A 19733-nucleotide genomic window follows, 5' to 3' on the forward strand; every position below is an offset into this window, starting at 1 on the left:
AGAAAACCCACGCGGTCACAGGGATAACGTACAAACTCCATACAGACAACACACACACCAGGATCGAACCTGGATCTCTGGTGCTGCAAGGTGGCATCTCTACCACTGCGCCCCTGTGCCTCCCCATTTGTTCACATCAAGTCTGCATTGCCACGACCATTATACTTACTGCATATATTCTCAGATTTAAAAAAAAAAGATCCTTGTTCAAATCCCTTCTAGTGTCTCCCTCCTCCTCAGAAACTACTTGGGGCCCTGCAGCCACTATATTCACTGTTATTTGTCTGGCCCAAATTTCATTTGTTCCTTCATAGGTAAATAACCTCTCAACTGCATGGTCCCATCGATCTGAAAATCCCACCCCTAATCTTGTTTATGTAACTTCCAAGGTGCTTTAAAAGATGAGTTATTTTTGACCAATCGTTTTGATCAACCTGTCGTAATAGTACTTCTGTTTTATGTTATCCAATTTGACTCGGTATTTGTCCTGTGAAGCTCCTTAGAACTTTCTACTACTTCTAAAAATGGGCATTGTTATTGTTTAATCCTGATTTAAAAATCTAGCTATCTGCTTTGCGCACCAGCCAACTTTTCCATTGATACAGAGGGAGGGGGGAGAATCTGCAATGCCACAATAAATCAACATGCCTGCAGAAACCTCCGTGAGGAGGAAGGTGCAGCACAAAATTTGCCTATTGCTGTTCCAAAATAATAATCATGTTTTTTCCTTCTGGTTAACAGAGGTTTATCCCTTTGCTTCATATGGGTTGTGTTCAAAATTTGGGGTGGAATAAATATCTGCCTTAAACATCATTCCAACTGGAACATACCCAGTAACAATTATATTAAAGTCATCCATATAAAATATCTATGAAGTACTGTTAAACTGTTCCATACCACCACAAACGGCTTACTAAACAGCCTGCGGCATTTTATTAAATATATTATTTTTATCAAATTGAGTGGAATACACTGCAGCTGACATCATTTTTGGAGACTCAGCTATTCAACTCGTTGGATGAGACGCGTGACCCACTTGTCTCCAGAAACCAGCAACAGAATAGACATTGCTTGAAAATACGAAGCTTTTCCCACAGTTGTTAAGCAACGTTGTACGATTTTCATAAGATTTGTAATTGGTGTCACAATCCCCAACTGCAGAGTTAAAAGTTGACATCAAGTAATTATTTGATGAGATAACTGGTGAAGACAGTAACTTTCTATTTCAAAAATAAACTTTATTCATAATAAAAAAAGATCTATATGAAAGAAAACAATGTAACGCTCTTAATCCACTCGGTGCCGGTCTGTACATTCAATATTTATTGAACTCGTTGATTTAGTTAATTTTACAGCTAACTTCCATTCTGCCTGCAAATTAACTTGGACTATCACAAGGGACAGACTATCAACTGACGTTTACTACAAACGTACTGATTCTCATAGTTATCTGGGCTTCTTCTTCCCACCCTGCCTCTTGTGTTATTACAGTGCCCTCCATAATGTTTGGGACAAAGTTCCATCATTTATTTATTTGCCTCTGTACTCCACAATTTGAGATTTGTAATAGAAAAAAAAATCACATGTGGTTAAAGTGCACATTGTCAGATTTTAATAAAGGCCATTTTTAAACATTTTGGTTTCACCATGTAGAAATTACAGCAGTGTTTATACATAGTCCCCTCATTTCAGGGCATCATAAGGTTTGGGACACAGCAATGTAATGTAAATGAAAGTAGTCATGTTTAGTATTTTGTTGCATATCCTTTGCAGGCAATGACTGCTTGAAGTCTGCGATTCATGACGTCATGAGTTGCTGGGTATCTGCCTGCATCCCAAGCATTTTCCATTCTTATAATAATACAGCACAATGCACCATAATGTTTGGGACACATGGCTTCACAGGCGTTTGTAATTGCTCAGGTGTGTTTAATTGCCTCCTAAAGGGGCTGTCCCACTGTGGTGACCTAATTGGCGAATTTAGAAGAGTTTTAAAAAAAATGTCATGTTGAAGACCTCCTTCGACAATGTAGACTGTATGCAGCAAGATGGCAGATTATTGATTGCTAAAGAAGATTTTCCATTGTGTACAAAAATAAGAGAAAGTAGTATTAGGGAAGCCAGGATATAATTTAATAGACACCACATCAGCGATGGATTTTCAAAATTGCCTGGGCGGCACAGCGGTAGAGTTGTTGCTTTACGGTGCCAGAGACCATGTTTAATCCTGACTGTGCTGTCTGTATAGAGATCGTATGTTCTCCCTGTGACCACATGGCTTTTCTCCGGTTGCTCCACTTTCCTCCTACACTCCAAAGTACAGGTTTACTGCAAGGCAACAACTCTGCCACCGTGCTGCAAGTCTAAAGTATAACAAATGCACTTCACACAGTTATGGGGAAGCCAATACCCATTGCTGCATATACTTTACTATATGAAGCTGAATTCCCAGTAACATTAAGTTGCGTCCAAGATCTTCAAATCTGATAAAATATCAATATATTGAGGGAGCCTATATTGCCGTGTTGATTTTCTGTGATATGTAATTTGTTTATGAACATTTTGTTTTTTGTTTTCTTTACAGGTGATGGCTGTGGACACACTGTTCTTGGTCCAGAGAGTGGAACATTTACATCAATAAATTATCCACAGACTTATCCCAACAACACTGTTTGTGAGTGGGAGATCCGTGTACACCCCAGTCAGAGAATTATTTTTAAATTTGGAGACTTTGATATTGAAAACTCTACTTCTTGTCACTTGAGCTACTTACGACTTTACAATGGGATTGGTCCAGGCCGAAGAGAAATTGGTAAGTAAAGCATAATCTATTCTTGTTTGACTATTCTAAGAGTAACATCTGCAGTATGTATAGGGCATGCTTAATAGTTATGAGACCTGAACAGCTTTACTCTTGAGAAAGAAGATAGACACAAAAAGCTGGAGTAACTCAGCGGGACAGGCAGCATCTCTAGAGAGAAGGAATGGGTGACATTTCGGGTTGAGGCCCTTCTTCAGACCCGAAGTCTCGACCCGAAACATCACCCATTCCTTCTCTCCAGAGATGCTGCTTGTCCTGCTGAGTTACTCCAGCATTTTCCGTCTATCTTCGGTTTAAGCGAGCATCTGCAGTTCCTACCTACAAATTTACTCTTAAGAAAGCCGAAAAAGGATTAAAAGGCATTTGCTTAGAAATTCAGTTGCGTGCATTATACAGTTAATGATTGCTTTTCATTATGAAATACAATAAATGCATGTACGGGTCATTTTGTGTCAATCTGGAAATTTGGCTGGGTGCTTTTTGTGAGTCCCATGACATGCATTCCATGTGGAGGTCCATTCTCTTTGACATCACTTGTTCTGCTGTGGTCATTGCAGGAAAATCAGCAGTGTTGACCCGGGAGCACTATTGCTGGATACGCCGGAGAGAACCTGGTCCTTGCAATGCCGTGTTAAACTGCAATGCTAGTATCCTATCAAATATCCCAGCCAGTGCATTCCTGGGGCTGAACCAGTCACTGCATAACAAAAAAATAACATCACTGATTATTTCATCAATCATCTTTTCATACTATGTCCGCAGGTTATTGATGCTATGGCAAATTGAAAATTAAGGCTTTGGAGAGAGTGCAGAAGTGATTTACAAAAAATCCAGGTATGAGGAACTTTAAAATTATGAATAAACTAGAGAATCTGGGTTTGTTGGATTATAAACAGATTAAAGGAAATCAGATTTCTTTGAATCTGTTTATAATCCAACAAACCCAGATTCTCTAGTTTATTCATAATTTTAAAGTTCCTCATACCTGAATTTTTTGTAAATCCCTTCTGCACTCTCTCCAAAGCCTTAAGTTTTCAGTTTGGTGCCCAGAACTGGACACTATCCCATTTATGCAAGAAGGAACTGCAGATGCTGATTTAAGCCAAAGATAGACATAAAAAGCTGAATTAACTCGGCGGATTATACAGCATTTGTAAAAAAAAAAAAAAAAGAATAGGTGACATTTCAGGTCAAGACCCTTCTTCAGACCGGAAACGTCACCTATTCCTTTTCTCCAGAGATGCTTCTGACCTGTGGAGTTGTACCAGCATTTTGTGACTATCTCATTTATGCTGACCCAGTGTTTTTTACAAAGGTTCATCATGACTTCCTTACTTTTTCAGTGTATTCTTCTATTCATTAACCAAGAACATTAGCAAAAATTGTTTTCTGTACCAGTTATTGATTGGAAGATGTCTTTTGGACAGAGTGGGGGCTTAATTTATTGCTTTCTTGATTGTGAAAGGTCTTGCCTCTTCATGTAAGATTGGGATTTGAAATACAAAATAATGTTTTGTACCCAAAATATTAGAGTTATTCTATATTTTGATTCAAGTAATTCCAGTCAACTGCACACAATTACCTTTCTTAAAATATAATTTAAAGTACAAAGAGTAGACTTGCATAAATTGACCAAAGTCTAGCTGGTATTGCCTTTTTCAGCAGCAGTCTTGATATTATTTGGCCAATAATTTTACTGCATAGATTGTCTAAATATGTGGAACAATAATTGTGTGTTCAGCATGTCCTGAATATTTCAGCTAAGTATACTCAATGCAAACTTTGAGGTTATCATTTGACAACTTATTAAACACAGCAAAAGCACAACATATTATAGCATCACGGCATATAATCGGAATGATTTAGTTACAATTCTCGTTCACACTGAGCTGCTGATTTTACTACTCCTGGCTGATGCTCAGTGCCTTGGTAGAAGATGTATAATGGTATCAATTCTATGGTGGCCACTTTAATACTCTGCCAGTGTTCGTCCTGAAGTCAGATTGTTTGAAGGTATTATTGGGTGAGAGATTGGAATCAATTAAAAGCTCTGATGACGGAAATATGTAGAAGGAAGTCAATAACTTTGGAAATGGAGGGAGAGAAATGTTGGTGTGGAAAATGTTGGTGACCTCTTGCATATTTTACTTTTATTTGTAGCTTGAGCTTATAGATTTTACTCTTTTTTTAACTTAAAAGTTGGCTAAAGCAATTTATAATTTCCACACTGATTTCTAATCGTTATTTACATCTATAATTGAAAAATGTATAGGAAGGAACTGTAGATGCTGGTTTATACTGAAGATAGACACAACATGCCAAAGTAACACAGCAGGTGAGGCAGCATCTCTGGAGAAACATAATGGGTGACGTTTTGGGTTGTAACCCTTCATCAGACACTGTATTGAAAATTCTTAATTGATAACTTTTTATTTTTGTCTTTTGTTTAAAATGTAATGCAAATCTGTTTAGCAAATCTTCATTGATCTGTTGATTTTCCAGGTAAATACTGTGGACCTGGATTTCAGCGGGAAAGGGTTATAGAATCAGAGAGCAATGAAGTCACTGTTCAGTTTATGAGTGGGATTCACATCTCTGGTCGAGGATTCCTTGTGTCATATTCTACATCAAATAAATCAGGTATGTTCAGTGTATTTCATATTACAGTATTACCTGTTTATATCATTTCTATTTCACAGATTTATTGTGTCAACTCGCTGTTCTTCTGTGACAAAATCTCCAGTCTTTCCGAGACAAAGGATTTCAGACAAAGACATAGTTCAGTGAATTAATAAATGTAATGAATGGTGAGATTAAAATCGTGCATTTAAAAAAAAAAAAAAAATTACTTCAGACAGTTTTTAGTGGAGTTCCTGTCTTAATGGGTTTGTATTATGAGGAAGAACAGGATCTGAGGTAGTACACACATTTATTTATTGCAGCTTTTGCTACATGCTTTATTATAAACTGCTGTTAAATGGATCATGTATAGCAGTGCTTTCATGTATAAGTAGCAATCTTGCAATTTGAGATTACATTTGGAACTAAAGTCTGCCGGGACTAAAATTGAAATGGATTAAATAGACAAAATCTAGATAGGAGGAGGAATAATAATAATTGCCTTACTTGTCACAATGAAATGCTTCAAAGTGTTGTACATTACAACTGTTGTAAGCAAATGGAGAAACCATTTTGTAGTAACTCAGTTCTGCATGTTGTGAAAAAGATGCATTCTCTGCATCTGCCAACCGTGCACTCATAGTTGAGTGGAAATGGTTCAAAGCTAAGAATTGTGTCAAATCATTCTTAAATATTGGTAATTCTTCAGCAAATCTAATGAGCTTGGCTTGATTGTTTAAGAAAGAACTGCAGATGTTGGAAAAATCAAAGGTAGACAAAAATGCTGGAGAAACTCAATGGGTGAGGCAGCACCTATGGAGCGAAGGAATAGGTGACGTTTCGGGTCGAGACCCTTCTTTTGAAGAAGGGTCTCGACCCGAAACGTCATCTATTCCTTCGCTCCATAGATGCTGCGTCACCCACTGAGTTTCTCCAGCATTTTTGTCTACCTTGGCGTAATTGTTATAAAGGCACTAAGTTCTGAAAATACTTAGCTGGTCAGACAGCATCTGTGAATTAGAAAATGTTAACATTCAATTCCGTACTGAAAACAAGAAATCAAGTTACTTAACAGCAACAGAGTAGGGAGGGGAGGAATATCTTGAGTATTTGCAGGATTTTTTGTTTTTTATATCAGTTTTCCAACAGCTGCAATTTAAAATTAAAAACATAAATAATTTCATTCACTTTTGTAAATATTTTCGGTGATTGGAAATAGTAAAAGATATAGATTCCCTATATCAATTTTCATTCACTATTTCAATACTTTTCTTTGCTAGTCTGCTTTTATCCCTGTGGTGCTTCACTGAAGTGTTTTGTTGCTGTTAAATTATGTTAGAGTGCATTATCAAATCTTGAGGCAATGAAAATTAACCATGAAATACAATGTACTTGAAGGCAAATTGAGATTACACAGTATGTGGCATCAAAATCACATTCTAATATGTAACGGTTGCCTTCCCCCTGCACTGTAATCATATCCACAATTACATGCTGTGTTGGACAGTCACAGCTGCTGAGATCCAGCTGGACTTCTTCATTGACACCAATTCCTTTCACACCCATTTCTAATTGCCACATCTCTCGGCTTCTCATAAGTCATCTAGTGAGACATTATATGCTAGTCTCTGAATATTTCAATCCAAAAATGGAATGCATCAGCTTGTTCTTCACATTATATTGCATTGTTTGGCTTGTGTTATAAGATACTGCAAATAAGTTGGATGAAGTTCATAGTAATCATTCCAGGCAAACTACATCCTCGAGCCCTTGCCAGGTAGTGTATGCAATCCACCTACCTTTAAAAAAAATAAAAATAAAAAATAAAAAAAATAAACATCTATTTATTTATTTTTATTTTTAAATCTTCAGAGAACATTGTTTTCAAAACTTAAATACCTTGATCATGAGTGGTCAGCCTAGTAGGATTTTCTGGGTTAAGTTTTTAAGATATTACCAAATAAGATTTAAGAACCTCTTGGAATTGGAGCCTTTAAATGAACATGTCTTCAGTGACGTTACAATAGTTTATAAGATAGGTATTTAAATTGGGCTTGTGTGCAGATTCAGGGAAACATGGAGCATGATTTGTCTGTAATTATGATTGTATAAGAGCAGTTTGAAGATCCAGCCTCTCTAGCCTGCTCCATATTCAATAAAATCATGGTCAATCCAATTTGGCCTCAACAATATCTTCCTGCTCTCACCCCATCTCCCCTGCCTTCTTTGTAGTTTAAATATCTGTCTACGTCCACATGCATGGTTCAATGGGGTAAGAAAATCCAAAGATTCACAACCTAGAAAGAACAAATGCCTCCTCCATCTGAACTGGACAATCCATTATCCTGAAACACCTCCAAGATCTAGAGGAGGCATCTCTTTATCATTCAGCTTGTTAATCCCCCTCAGAATCTTTTATGATTCATTAAATCACTTCTCGTTCTTTACCAATGAGACTACATCCCTTTCAAGTGCCATCACTTTCATCCCTGGAATCAACTTTGCTCTGGGCCGCCATTGCAAGGATATCATTCTTTAAATACAAGGACTAGAATTTTTCATAGTACTCCTGGTGCAATTTTACCAGCAACCTATAAAGTAGTATCAAAATCAAAACTTCTCTACTCTTACATAGAGATGACCATCTGTTGCCCCCCACGCTGTGAAAGTTACCAGACCAGAATCCAGACCCCCAGATCAATTCCTACCAGAAGGGTCCTTGCCTGAAACATCACCACAACATGTTCTCCTGAGATGTTTCCTGATCCACTGCGTTACTCCAGACTTTGTGCCTTTCTTTGTAAACCAGTATCTGCAGTTCCTTCTGTCTCTATCTCTCAATTCCTACCATAAGAGCTGTGGAATTTAAATTTAAATTCCGTTAACCTAAAATTTGGGAAGTTTTTAATGAAGTTGTATCCAAAGTGATTTTAAAATATATATGCCCTTGAAAAGGCATTACAGTAGAATGTTTAAGACTACAGTGCTTAATAAAGAACTATAAAAAGTACTTTAAAACATGCAATGTATTTTATTTAGCTGGTCACAATGTACTTCAGCAATGATAGCACCTGACTCCTTGTAACACGCTACCTCTTTCCTTTAGGCTGGCTGTACTGCAGTAGTTTCAGGTAGAAACATAGCTCGGCATCAAACTGTGGCCACCAGTCTTTTAACTTGTGGCTGGTTGTGTTCCTGAATGTCCAACTACACCAGTGCAAATTATGTCTGAGTAGATCTTGCTTCATTAAGCACCTAGGTGCATCCGTAAGCAGATGTCCATACATGAGGAAATCAGGCTATCACTGTTGCTAAATTAATTCTTAGTCATACAGCACAGAAACAAGCCCTTTGGCTCAACATCCATGCCAACCAAGATGCCCTATGTAAGCTAATCACTTTTGCCTGCATTTGCCCTATATTCCTCTAAATTCTTCCTATCCATGTGCCCAAATCTCTTTTAAAAGTTGTTGTTATACCAACCTCAACTACTTTCTCCACAGCTTATTCCAGTCTTCATTGCTTTGGCAGGCAGAAAAGTGCATGATCTCAATAAATATTTGCTGCTTTTCAGAAAGATGATTTGTGAGCCAATAGAATAATCTTCCACTTTGAAATCGTTAATAGCATCAAACTTTGCTATCTGTGGCATTAAATGTAATAGAGTTGTCTGTGGCCACTTAGCTGCAAATTGATTTGACATTTGAAGGAAATCTCTGAAGTAACACCGCGACTTTCCCATTTCCTGTATTGACTGTCCTGTGACCTCCGAGCTGAACTGTATTATTAGTGCTAATTGCGGCATATTTAACAGCAGTGTTTGGAGCTGATGTCCACTGGGAACTAAATTGAGTCTGAGCAACTTATGTCTTAACAGCTGCAGAAACCCTGACAGATGGTATACAATCTGTGGCTCCAGATGCAAACCTATAACCACTCAAATCAAGAAAGCACACTACATCCTTTCCTTTTTATTTGTCTTGTCTCCATTTGAATGAAGTAATAAAGAAAAATAAGACTTTTCAAAAAAATGTCAGCATGTGTATTTGCAAAGAACGTTGAATTACCAGAGCATTAATATAAAACAACAATGGAATAACATTCTATTGTTTACATTTAATATGAAAGAATTAAACTGGTTCATGTTTTGGCTATCCTCATAGCACAAGATTTTAGCCGTTGCATTTCGCCTTTTGGTTAGAACATTGTGTGTATCATTGCAAAGACTTGACCTAAAGAACCGAGAAATACAATCTGCAAAGGAATTTGGGCATCTTCAATTTTCATTCAGATTTCTTGTCTCTGTGCTATTTTGCTATTGTAACCTAGATGACTCTTCAGTGAACTATCTAGGATGTAATAATCTGTTGAAGATCTTATCTTTCATACGAGTCATTACTTTGGCACTCCATTTATCCAATCGGATGAATGCAGCAGGCCCTAATAAAATATGAAGATCAGGGCATTCCATTTATCCTTCATCAACCCTTCTCCTCCTCCCGTGTTCAGCTCAGCATTGGTATGAGAGAAATTTTAGTCCAAAATCTAATTTCTGTTTGTGGAACCTGCTGTGCAGAAATTGTATCTTACGTTGTCTTGTGCCATAACTGTGACTATGTATTTCATAAACTGTGAGGTACTTATGGATTTTTTTTAGGTCGTGAGGAAGTGTATATGAAATGCTGAAGAAGGGTTTCAGTCCAAAACTTTGCCTTTTTCCTTCGCTCCAAAGATGCTCAATTCAGATTCAGATTCAGATTCAATTTTAATTGTCATTGTCAGTGTACAGTACAGAGACAACGAAATGAGTTTCTTCAGCATTTTTGTCAACCTTGTATGAAAGCAAGTTGATTCTGCACCTCTGCACTTTACTAACTGATTTGCTGTGTATTTTCTATATTTTATGAAACAATACGATAGAAGCTTGCATCCCAGGAGGGAAATTTTTTGCCAACAGTCATAAAACACAACAAGATGCATGAAACATGTAATTAAAGTGACGAGTGGAAAGTTCAGGATTTGGGATGTGCAAAGATCGAGGGAAGGGGAGTCAGTCTACCCCACGACAGAAGGTGGAGAATATGTACAGTTTGAGAGCTATAGGGAAAAAGCATCTCCTGTGGTATTCTGTGCTGCATCTTGGTGGAACCAGTCTGTTGCTGAAGGTGGTCGTCAGGTTGACCAGTGTGTCATGGAGGGAGAGAGCTGTATCGTCCAAAATGCAAGTTTGAGGAGCATCCTCCCCTCCAAGACCACCTCCAATGAATCCAACCACTCTTAGGATGGAGCCAGCCTTCCTGATGAGCTTGTTGATTCTATTGGGATCTACGTCCTTCACCCTGCTACCCCTGCACACTACAGCATAGAAGATGGCACTGGCCACCACCGATTGATAGAAAGTCAGCTTTATTCTGTTACTTGCAATTTAAAACTTTATTTGGCCACTGCAGTTTTTTTTGTTCTTTTTAATTGGTTTCACCTCCTTCGTTGTGGTCTTTCACTGTCTCTTCCAAATGTTTCTTCTTAACATGGCAGCCTAGGCTGTGATGGCCTGTGGTTGAGTTAACTGTGCGGGCATCATAATAATCTGGACCGGTGGGGATTTGTGGTTGCTGGATAATTGTTTTCCATTATTTTCCTTCAATTAGGGATGATGAGATCTTTGTAGCATTACTGCCAACTTAGCTGAGATCAGCCAGATCATATATGCTGGGAACATGTAAATATGAAATAAAAGGCTAGGTAAATACTTTATTATGGAAATATTTAAACCAAAACTTTGACAAATGCAAGGCACAGGAGTGTCTCCACTTATTACTTCCCAGCTTCTGTCACTATATCCACCCTTCCCTCACCTAACTGAATCCTTCTGCCAATTAACCCTCCTCGCATGCAACTACCTTTCGCTTGCTGCTTTTGCCCATGCTCCCCTGCCTCTTTCCATTGGCTATCTCCTCTCTACACCTATAGTCTAAATGAAGGATCTCCACCTGAAATGCTAACTGTCCATTTCCCTCCACTGACGTTACCTGATCTGCTGCGTTCCTCCAGCAGCTCTCCCCCCTCCCCCCAATGCAAACCTTCCTGTCAACGTTTTTCTTGTATAAGCTCAAATTTGCTCTGTTTAAAGCTTCCTTTTGGCACTTACAAAGATCATTGTTATTTTAAAATTAATGTTGATTAGTTAGTTCACTGGAGTGGTGCATAGACTCCAATATTCTGTGTCCTGGAGGAGTATGGCACAGTGGCACAGCGGTAAAGTTGCTGCCTTATAGAGCTTGCAGCACTAGAGACCCAGGTTCGATCCCAACTACAATCGCTGTTTGTACGTAGTTTGTGCTTTCTCCCCGTGACGTGCTGGGATTTTCTCCAAGATCTTCAGTTTCCTCCCACACTCTGAAGACTTATGTACAGGTATGTAGATTAATTTGCTCGGTAAATGTAAAAATTGTCCCTAGTGTGTGTAGGATAGTGTTAATATGTGGGTATCGGTGGGCCAAACAGCCTGTTTTCGTGCTGTATCTCTAAACTAAACTAAAGTACTATCGAGGGTTATGGAGTTATGCAGCGTGGAACCAGCCCCTGGTCCACACTGGTCATCAAACATCCAGTTTATTCTCTTCATACATGCCCATCAACTCTACCAAAATTATAACACTCACCTACACAATAGGGATAGTGTAAAGTGGCCATTTGACTTGCAAATCCCTACGTCTCTGGGTTTAGGAGTAAACCGGAGCACCCGGAGGAAGACAATATGGAAGGCATTAAATTCCACACAAACAGAACCAGAGGTCAGGATCGAATATTGTTCATTGAACTGTAGTTTTCCCCAATGGTGAGGGAATTGTTCTGAGCTAGACGTTGTCTTGTGGGAAGGGCTGCGGAATTAGGTCTCTTGGACATTCAAAATTATTTTGTCGTCAGTAAAATGTCAGCAGGTAGTAATTAACTCATGTACATTGAATCTCATTTCCCACTAGGAAATTCATAGGGCAAACTTAAATGCATTTTTCACAACTGTTTATTCCTTTACAAATTTGGATACATGTTCCAACCTCACTGGAATAACACAATGTAAAGGGGGCCTTGCTAGGAGAGCATATCAGAAACGGCAGCTTTGTTAATTTGGGGGATGTATGTTGCATTGAAATTTATTTTGATTGTAATATATTCTACTTGCTGTGGGATATATACAAAGCTTTCACTCGGTGTACATCCTAATGCTTTACTTTGCAAACATTACTTTGCATCTTTTATTTGCAAGTTTGGGGCATCTGTCACTGAAAAATGTACTTGTCTATGTACAATTGTCAGGCTTCACATTGAGAGCAATCGGATTATGTCAGTCAGACTGTGATTGGCACTTAGGAAATATGAGCACAGCCAGCAATACATCTTAGTCGCTCAGACATTGCCCTGTAGGTAGGAAATATGAGAAGATATAAACCCATCCATTAACAGCGTAATCTTGGAGCCCTGTCTGACCTTGCATTCGCATTATCGGTTGCTTGTCTTTTCATTTGGCATGCTTCAATTTATCATTTTGGTCTATGATACCGTTGCTATTCTATTGGGAAACTAAATTATACTGTGTATGGTTTATAAAGCACCAGTGTATAAAATGAAGTGTACTTGTATTTTGTATTATAAGTCTATGATTTGTGGTTGCTAGGTTTGCGTTAATCTTCGTATTGCTTTTTCATCTGCTATATTGCGCACATAGCCTTTCACGACTGGTCTTGAAGTAGATGTACAGAGAAGAGTAGAGTGATATGATTTGACTGCTGCTGTTCTGCCTGCCTCTTTTTTTTGGGTAACTCCAACTGATGGAGAATTGGAAATAAATTGTGTGAAAGCTTGTGGGCCCAGAGGTTGGTTTGGCCTGATACTTCACTATATTGGGCCACCGGGCCTTTTCCTATGGTGTGCTGTTCTATGTTCAAGATAGTCTATTGTATTTGCAGTTTGTTTCGCAGGAAGGATGAGCCAATTTCCAGCTGAAATATTCTTTGCATTACATGGGTAAGGAAAGAGGTGTCCTTGAAATAATCTTAGCCAGATATAGAAACATAGAAAATAGATGCAGAGGAGGCCATTTGGCCCTTCGAGCCAACACCGCCATTCATTGTGATCAAGGCTGATCGTCCCCAATCAATAACCCGTGCCTGCCTTCTCTCCATATCCCTTGATTCCACTAGCCCCTAGAGCTCTATCTAACTCTCTCTTAAATCCATCCAGTGTCCTGGCCTCCACTACCCTCTCTGGCAGGGAATTCCATAAATTCACAACTCTCTGGGTGAAAAGGTTTTTTTCTCACCTCGGTCTTAAATGACCTCCCCTTTATTCTAAGACTGTGGCCCCTGGTTCTGGACTCGCCCCACATTGGGAACATTTTTCCTGCATCTAGCTTGTCTAGTCCTTTTATACTTTTATATGTTTTTATAACCCCCCCCCTCATCCTTCTAAACTCCAGTGACTACAAGCCTAGTATTTTCAATCTTTCCTCATATGATAGTCCTGCCATCCCAGGGATCAATCTCGTGAACCTACGCTGCACTGCCTCAATCACAAGGATGTCGTTCCTCAAATTAGGAGACCAAAACTGTACACAATACTCCAGATGTGGTCTCACCAGAGCCCCATACAACTGCAGAAGAACCTCTTTACTCTTATACTGAAATCCTCTTGTTATGAAGGCCAACATTCCATTAGCTTTCTTCAGTGCCTGCTGTACCTGGAAGCCAACTTTCAGTGACCGGTGTACAAGGACGCCCAGGTCTCGCTGCACCTCCCCCTTACCTAACCTAACCCCATTGAGATAATAATCTGCCCCCTTGTTTTTGCCGCCAAAGTGGATAACTTCACATTTATCTATATTATACTGCATCTGCCACACATCATCCCACTCACTCAACCTGTCCAGGTCACCCTGCAACCTCCTAACATCCTCTTCACAGTTCACACTGCCACCCAGTTTTGTGTCTTCCGCAAACTTGCTAGAGTTGCTCCTAATTCCCTCTTCCAAATCATTAATATATATGGTAAACAGTTGCGGCCCCAACACTGAGCCTTGCGGCACTCCACTCGCCACTGCCTGCCATTCTGAAAAGGACCCATTCACTCCTACTCTTTGCTTCCGGTCTGCCAACCAATTTTCTATCCATGTCAACACCCTACCCCCAATACCATGTGCTCTAATTTTAGTCACCAGTCTCCCGAGCGGGACTTTATCAAAGGCTTTCTGAAAGTCTAGGTACACTACTTCCAATGGCACCCCTTCATCCATTTTACTTGTCACATCGTCAAAAAACTCCAGAAGATTAGTCAAGCATGATTTCCTTTTCATAAATCCATGTTGACTTGGACTAATCATTTTGCTGCTATCCAAATGCCCCATTATTACCTCTTTAATAATTGACTCCAGCATCTTTCCCACCACCGAAGTCGGGCTAACTGATCTGTAATTCCCCGTTTTCTCTCTCCTTTCTTGAAAAGTGGGATGACATTAGCTATCCTCCAATCCACAGGAACTGATCCTGAATCTATTTCTAGAGCCACCCCCCTGAGGACCCTGGGATGCAGACCATCAGGTCCAGGGGATTTATCATCCTTCAATCCCATTAGCCTACCCAATACTATTTCTCGCCTAATGAAAATTAATTTCTGTTCCTCTACCCCCTTAGATCCTCTGTCCTCCAGTACATCTGGGAGATTGTTTGTGTCTTCCTTAGTGAAGACAGGTCCAAAGTACCTATTCAACTCTTCTGCCATTTCCTTGTTCCCCATAATAATTTCACCCGTGACAGTGGGTCCTTTGTAGAAACAAATAAGGGCTTTATTGAGTTTCACTTCTACATGATTGTTTTCTAAGTCATGGGGTATTGCTTTTTTATCAAAAACTTAATAGGTGCTAAGGTGTAGGAAGTGCGTTGTTTTAAGTCGGTTTAGTACAGTAAAGAACGTAGAGCTGTAGAATTATTTAAATTTCAAGAATGTCATAATTTGAATGTAGACCTACACTCAGTTACCTTAATATTTCATAAATTAATGAAGGGATGGAATACAACAAGGCAAATGTGAGAAAATGACCTGGCTGTGTATGCAGAAAATGTGTAAAATTATGAATGCATTCTTTCTTCTATCCTTATGGAAGAGAGGGTTGATATGCATATTCACATTCAGGAGAAAGAAGGTCAAGCTGGGAAATATTTGTTTTTCTTGAATGACCACACACTATAGAAAAGCAGAACTGTGAGTTCCTTTAGCATTCAGTTGCATTAGAATGTGGAGTATGAAGGCAGGTTCATTAGTCCAGTGAATTTACTGGCTGAAGGCCAGCGGAGGAGTCACCAGGGTTTGCCTGCCAAATCCTCAGTGGGTGTTGCTTTGTTAGGATGTCGGGAATTGCCATCACTGTGGAAAATGTTAATTGGAACAAACTTGTCTCTATAAACCCATAAGAACCAGTGTCTCAACTAGCAGAAGTTGAAGAAGCATCAACAGTTTCAAAGCTATTGTTTGAAATAACTAAATCATTGCCATTGCTGGAATTCTAACTCTAATGAAATGAGAGAAAAAATAATGTTTTAGCGTAGGTATTTTTTGCATAATCTGTCTTGATGTGGTTATGATGAACTTTGGTTGAGAACTGATGAGCATTCTGATGGAATGACTTGCACCAGCCCTTTGCACCTTATATATTGAAGTGACAAAAAAAAAAATTAGAAGCTCAAGTCTGCACCAGATTGTTGCAAAGCACCCAAGAATGTAAATAAACCAAGGCAGAACTTTCATAGTGAAAGGTAAGGATTTAGGAGTGTAGAGCAGAGGGGTGCACGCACATACTCATTTGAAAGTGGCATTGTGGCTAGATCCCACTTCGATCGCCGGAGCCGTATGGAATTGTGCGGAGTTGGTCCCGACATTGCGCGGGGCTCTGAAAAACTGACACTGTTCAAAAATTCCGCGCGGCAATGGCCTGCCGGCCTGCAGCCGCATTGAGGCCGTATGCACCGCCTCGACGGGCGTACGCAGCGTCTTGACGGCGTACGCTTAGCGTGAACTTCCCGCGGACTTCGCTCGAACTGCACGTCAACTCGTACGGGATCACACGACATCCGCGCGGCCCCCGCTTCCTAATTTGGTCGCGCTCGCCGCATGCAGTCGCATGCTGATGGGACAGGCCCTGTACGGGGATCACTCGACCTCCGTGCGGCCCCCGCTTCCAGTTTGGTCGCGCTTGCCGCACGCAGTCGCATGCTCGTGGGACAGGCCCTATAGGTATTCAATTAAGACACTAGACCCTCTTTATTGAATATGAAAGTTACTATGATTATTTCAACAAACAGCAGGGATGTTATTCAGGTATGCAATGCAATAATTGTTATTGGTTAAAAAATAGCATATTTGGTTACTAATGTATTCTACCTGTGAAACCATGCTGCAAAGTGTTGTTGCATTTCAGTGACATTGAAAACGCTTCAATAATTGTCAAATGCTTTGGAACATACTACAGTTGCATAAACTGCAGTATAATTTCAAATCCTTTTATTGAAACCAGGCAACGCTAAGTTGGCTATGTTGCAGTCAGTGGCCTCTGGTGAATCACTCATTAATTTCCCGTAACTGTTTATCGTCATTATTAAAGTTAGACTTAGATTTGGAGCCCAGACTCAGACATATATTGCTGTCCTCTGGTTAATCAGGATAGACCTAAAAACATAAATGCTGGTGTAGTTGCTTCCCATGCACAGTTTAGTTTGTTTAGAGATACAGCATGGAAACAGGCCCTTTGGCCCACCCAGTCTGCACCAACCAGCGATCCCTGCATACTAACACTATTCTACACACACTAGAAACAATTTGCAATTTTACCAAGCCAGTTAGCCTACAAACCTGTACGTCTTTGGAGTGTGGGAGGAAACCAGAGCTCTTGGGGCCACTATGTCACCGGGAGAACGTACAAACTTCATTTAGGATCGAACCCAGGTCTCTGGCACTGTAAGGCAGCAACTCTCCCGCTGTGCCACCGTGTTGCCCAATGGTTGCTACTGAATGTTTCTTTGCACAATTCTATCTCTGTGGTTGTGTCAAACAATTACATTTCTACCTGTTCCTTCTGGTGTATAATCGACAATGTTTGAGTTAGCTAGTACACAGTTGCACTGAAATTAGTAGACCTCCTGTAATTCGCGTTTGGGTTATCAAAGTACTTGACATTTTTTTCTCTTCTTGAAGGAGTTCCTTTTTGTAGCGACGGCCTTGTATTTCTACTATTCAGGATAATTAAGACCTATTGGCGGTAAATGTTTGATAATTAGTTTGATGCCTTGTGACAGCATTAAAATGTCAAGCAGACAGGGCTGGATATCGAAAGTAAAGCCAATCACTCTGCTAACAAAATTTTACATCCTCCATTGTTTGGAATGTACTTTCTTCTGCCTACAAATAAAGCTGAGTGATCCAGGAATTACAGCAGATTGTTCATGCATGCTAGGACATGGCTCTCTTTGTTCAAAGACGGAGAGACGGGCAGATTGTCAACCCTTCATCTGACACTCCGACTCTATCTTACATCTGTGATATTGAGGGCTTCAATTAAACGTTGCTGCCTTTGAAATGTGAGTACGCGGTTCACAAATGTATACTTCCTCAGCTGTTGTGTGAAGGGAATGCAAGAACGGAATGTTTAATAAATCAAGAGGAAACAAGAGAGTTGTGGCACCGGATAGTGAGGAGAAAATTGGCAAACAACGTGTGGCAGGCTGGGGCAGAAAATGTTAACAAAAGTATGCAGCACACAGAAAATTCAAGTAAGTAAGAAGTTTAACTCTCTTTATCTGAATGCAAGAGGCATTTGCAATAAGGTAGATGGGTAGACAGTGTGTATAGCTATTATGGAGATATGGTTGCAGGATGACTAGGCTGGGATGTTCAGTAGTGCAGGATACACGATATTCCAAAATAAAATACCAAAAGAGAAAGAAGGCAGGGTAACATTGCTGATAAAGAAAGGTATCAGTGCCTTGTTGTGTCCGATATGGAGGTGATGGACAGTAATGTAGAATTGTTTTGGGCTGAAATCATTGGACTAAAATTACAGTTTTCAACTAAAATAAGGGCAATTATAATGGTATGAAGGTGAAATGATTTATGGTGGATTAGAAAGTAAGCACAGAAAATGGGTCGGGAGACGAATGGTGGCAAATAAACAAATAACTGGCCCATAACACTCAACAGGTTTTTATCTCAATTGCAAAGAGGGATTTCATGATGGGGCATCAAGGATAATATTAAATTGAGAAGTAGAACATACAAAGTGGCACGGAGTGGTATTAGGACAATGGAATGGGAATGTTTTAGAATCCTGTAGCAAAAGAATAAAGAGCTCATAAGGAAGGTTTGTGTATAATATGAAAACAAACAGTGATATATAACTGGGAAGAATGTAGTTACAGTCGTTATGGGAGCTCCAGAGAAAAAGGCTGGTGAATTAATTACTGGAAACAAAAAATTGGCACAGATGTTAAATCGGTGTTTTGCATCGGTCTTCACTGTAGAAACAGTAAATATCCCAGAAAAAAAAAACAGATAAGCTAATTTCAATCAACAAGGAGAAATTTGCAGAAATCTAAATAGCAAGAGATAAAGTATTAAATAAACTCATGGTGCTAAATGTGAATGAATTGCTGGGACCTAAAACACTCTTTCAGGTCACCAAAGATTCACATGCTCCTCCTCCAATGTTATCTACAGTATGTTTGTGATTTTGATTTGACACATGCTGGCCTGTTTGTCCTCTACAACCCAATGAATGTTGAACTTTCCATTTTCAGATCACCCAAGCCTCCTGTGTCTCTTTCTCCTTCTGATTGACCATGGTTCAGTCAACCCCCTCCACCCCCCATGCCCAGCCCCCCTTCTCCTACTAACTCGGCACTCCCATGACTCTGTTTCATTCTCCACCTCCCATCTGGCTCCATGTGTTCATCACTCACGCACTTCATCAGCTGGGTCTCCTGTTCCCCTATTAGTTCCATCTCTCATCTTCCTCCCTCATCTAGTTCTATATATCACCTTTCTTATTTAACAGATTCCTGTGTTTGCAGCCTCATGTGTCTCCACTTATTACCTTCAAGTTTCAGCCTTTGCCTCAACCTCCACCTCCTCTCCTACCGTACTCAATCTGCACCCTTTTCCTCTCAACTATTTCTACCTACAATCATCCACCTGTCTCCATTTGCTTATCTCCCCCTCTTTACTGTTGCTGCCAGCCCTGGTCTCGTGCTGC

The 19733-nt window shown here is 39.8% G+C and overlaps 1 protein-coding gene across 4 annotated transcripts in view; it reads left to right on the top strand.

The window, feature by feature from the left end:
• Window positions 1-19733, top strand: part of dcbld2 (discoidin, CUB and LCCL domain containing 2) — a 79611-nt gene that overhangs the window by 8959 nt on the left and 50919 nt on the right. For all 4 annotated transcript variants that reach the window (XR_008724474.1, XM_055645003.1, XM_055645005.1 and 1 more), the window contains exons 2-3: window positions 2585-2812; window positions 5324-5461. Coding sequence is in view for 3 of the 4 variants with exons in the window: in XM_055645003.1 (XP_055500978.1) it covers window positions 2585-2812; window positions 5324-5461 (366 nt within the window). In the remaining variant the exon portion in view is untranslated. The remainder of the gene's footprint in view (window positions 1-2584; window positions 2813-5323; window positions 5462-19733) is intronic.

This window comes from Leucoraja erinacea, chromosome 13, assembly GCF_028641065.1.
Source record: "Leucoraja erinacea ecotype New England chromosome 13, Leri_hhj_1, whole genome shotgun sequence".
NCBI lineage: Eukaryota > Metazoa > Chordata > Chondrichthyes > Rajiformes > Rajidae > Leucoraja > Leucoraja erinaceus.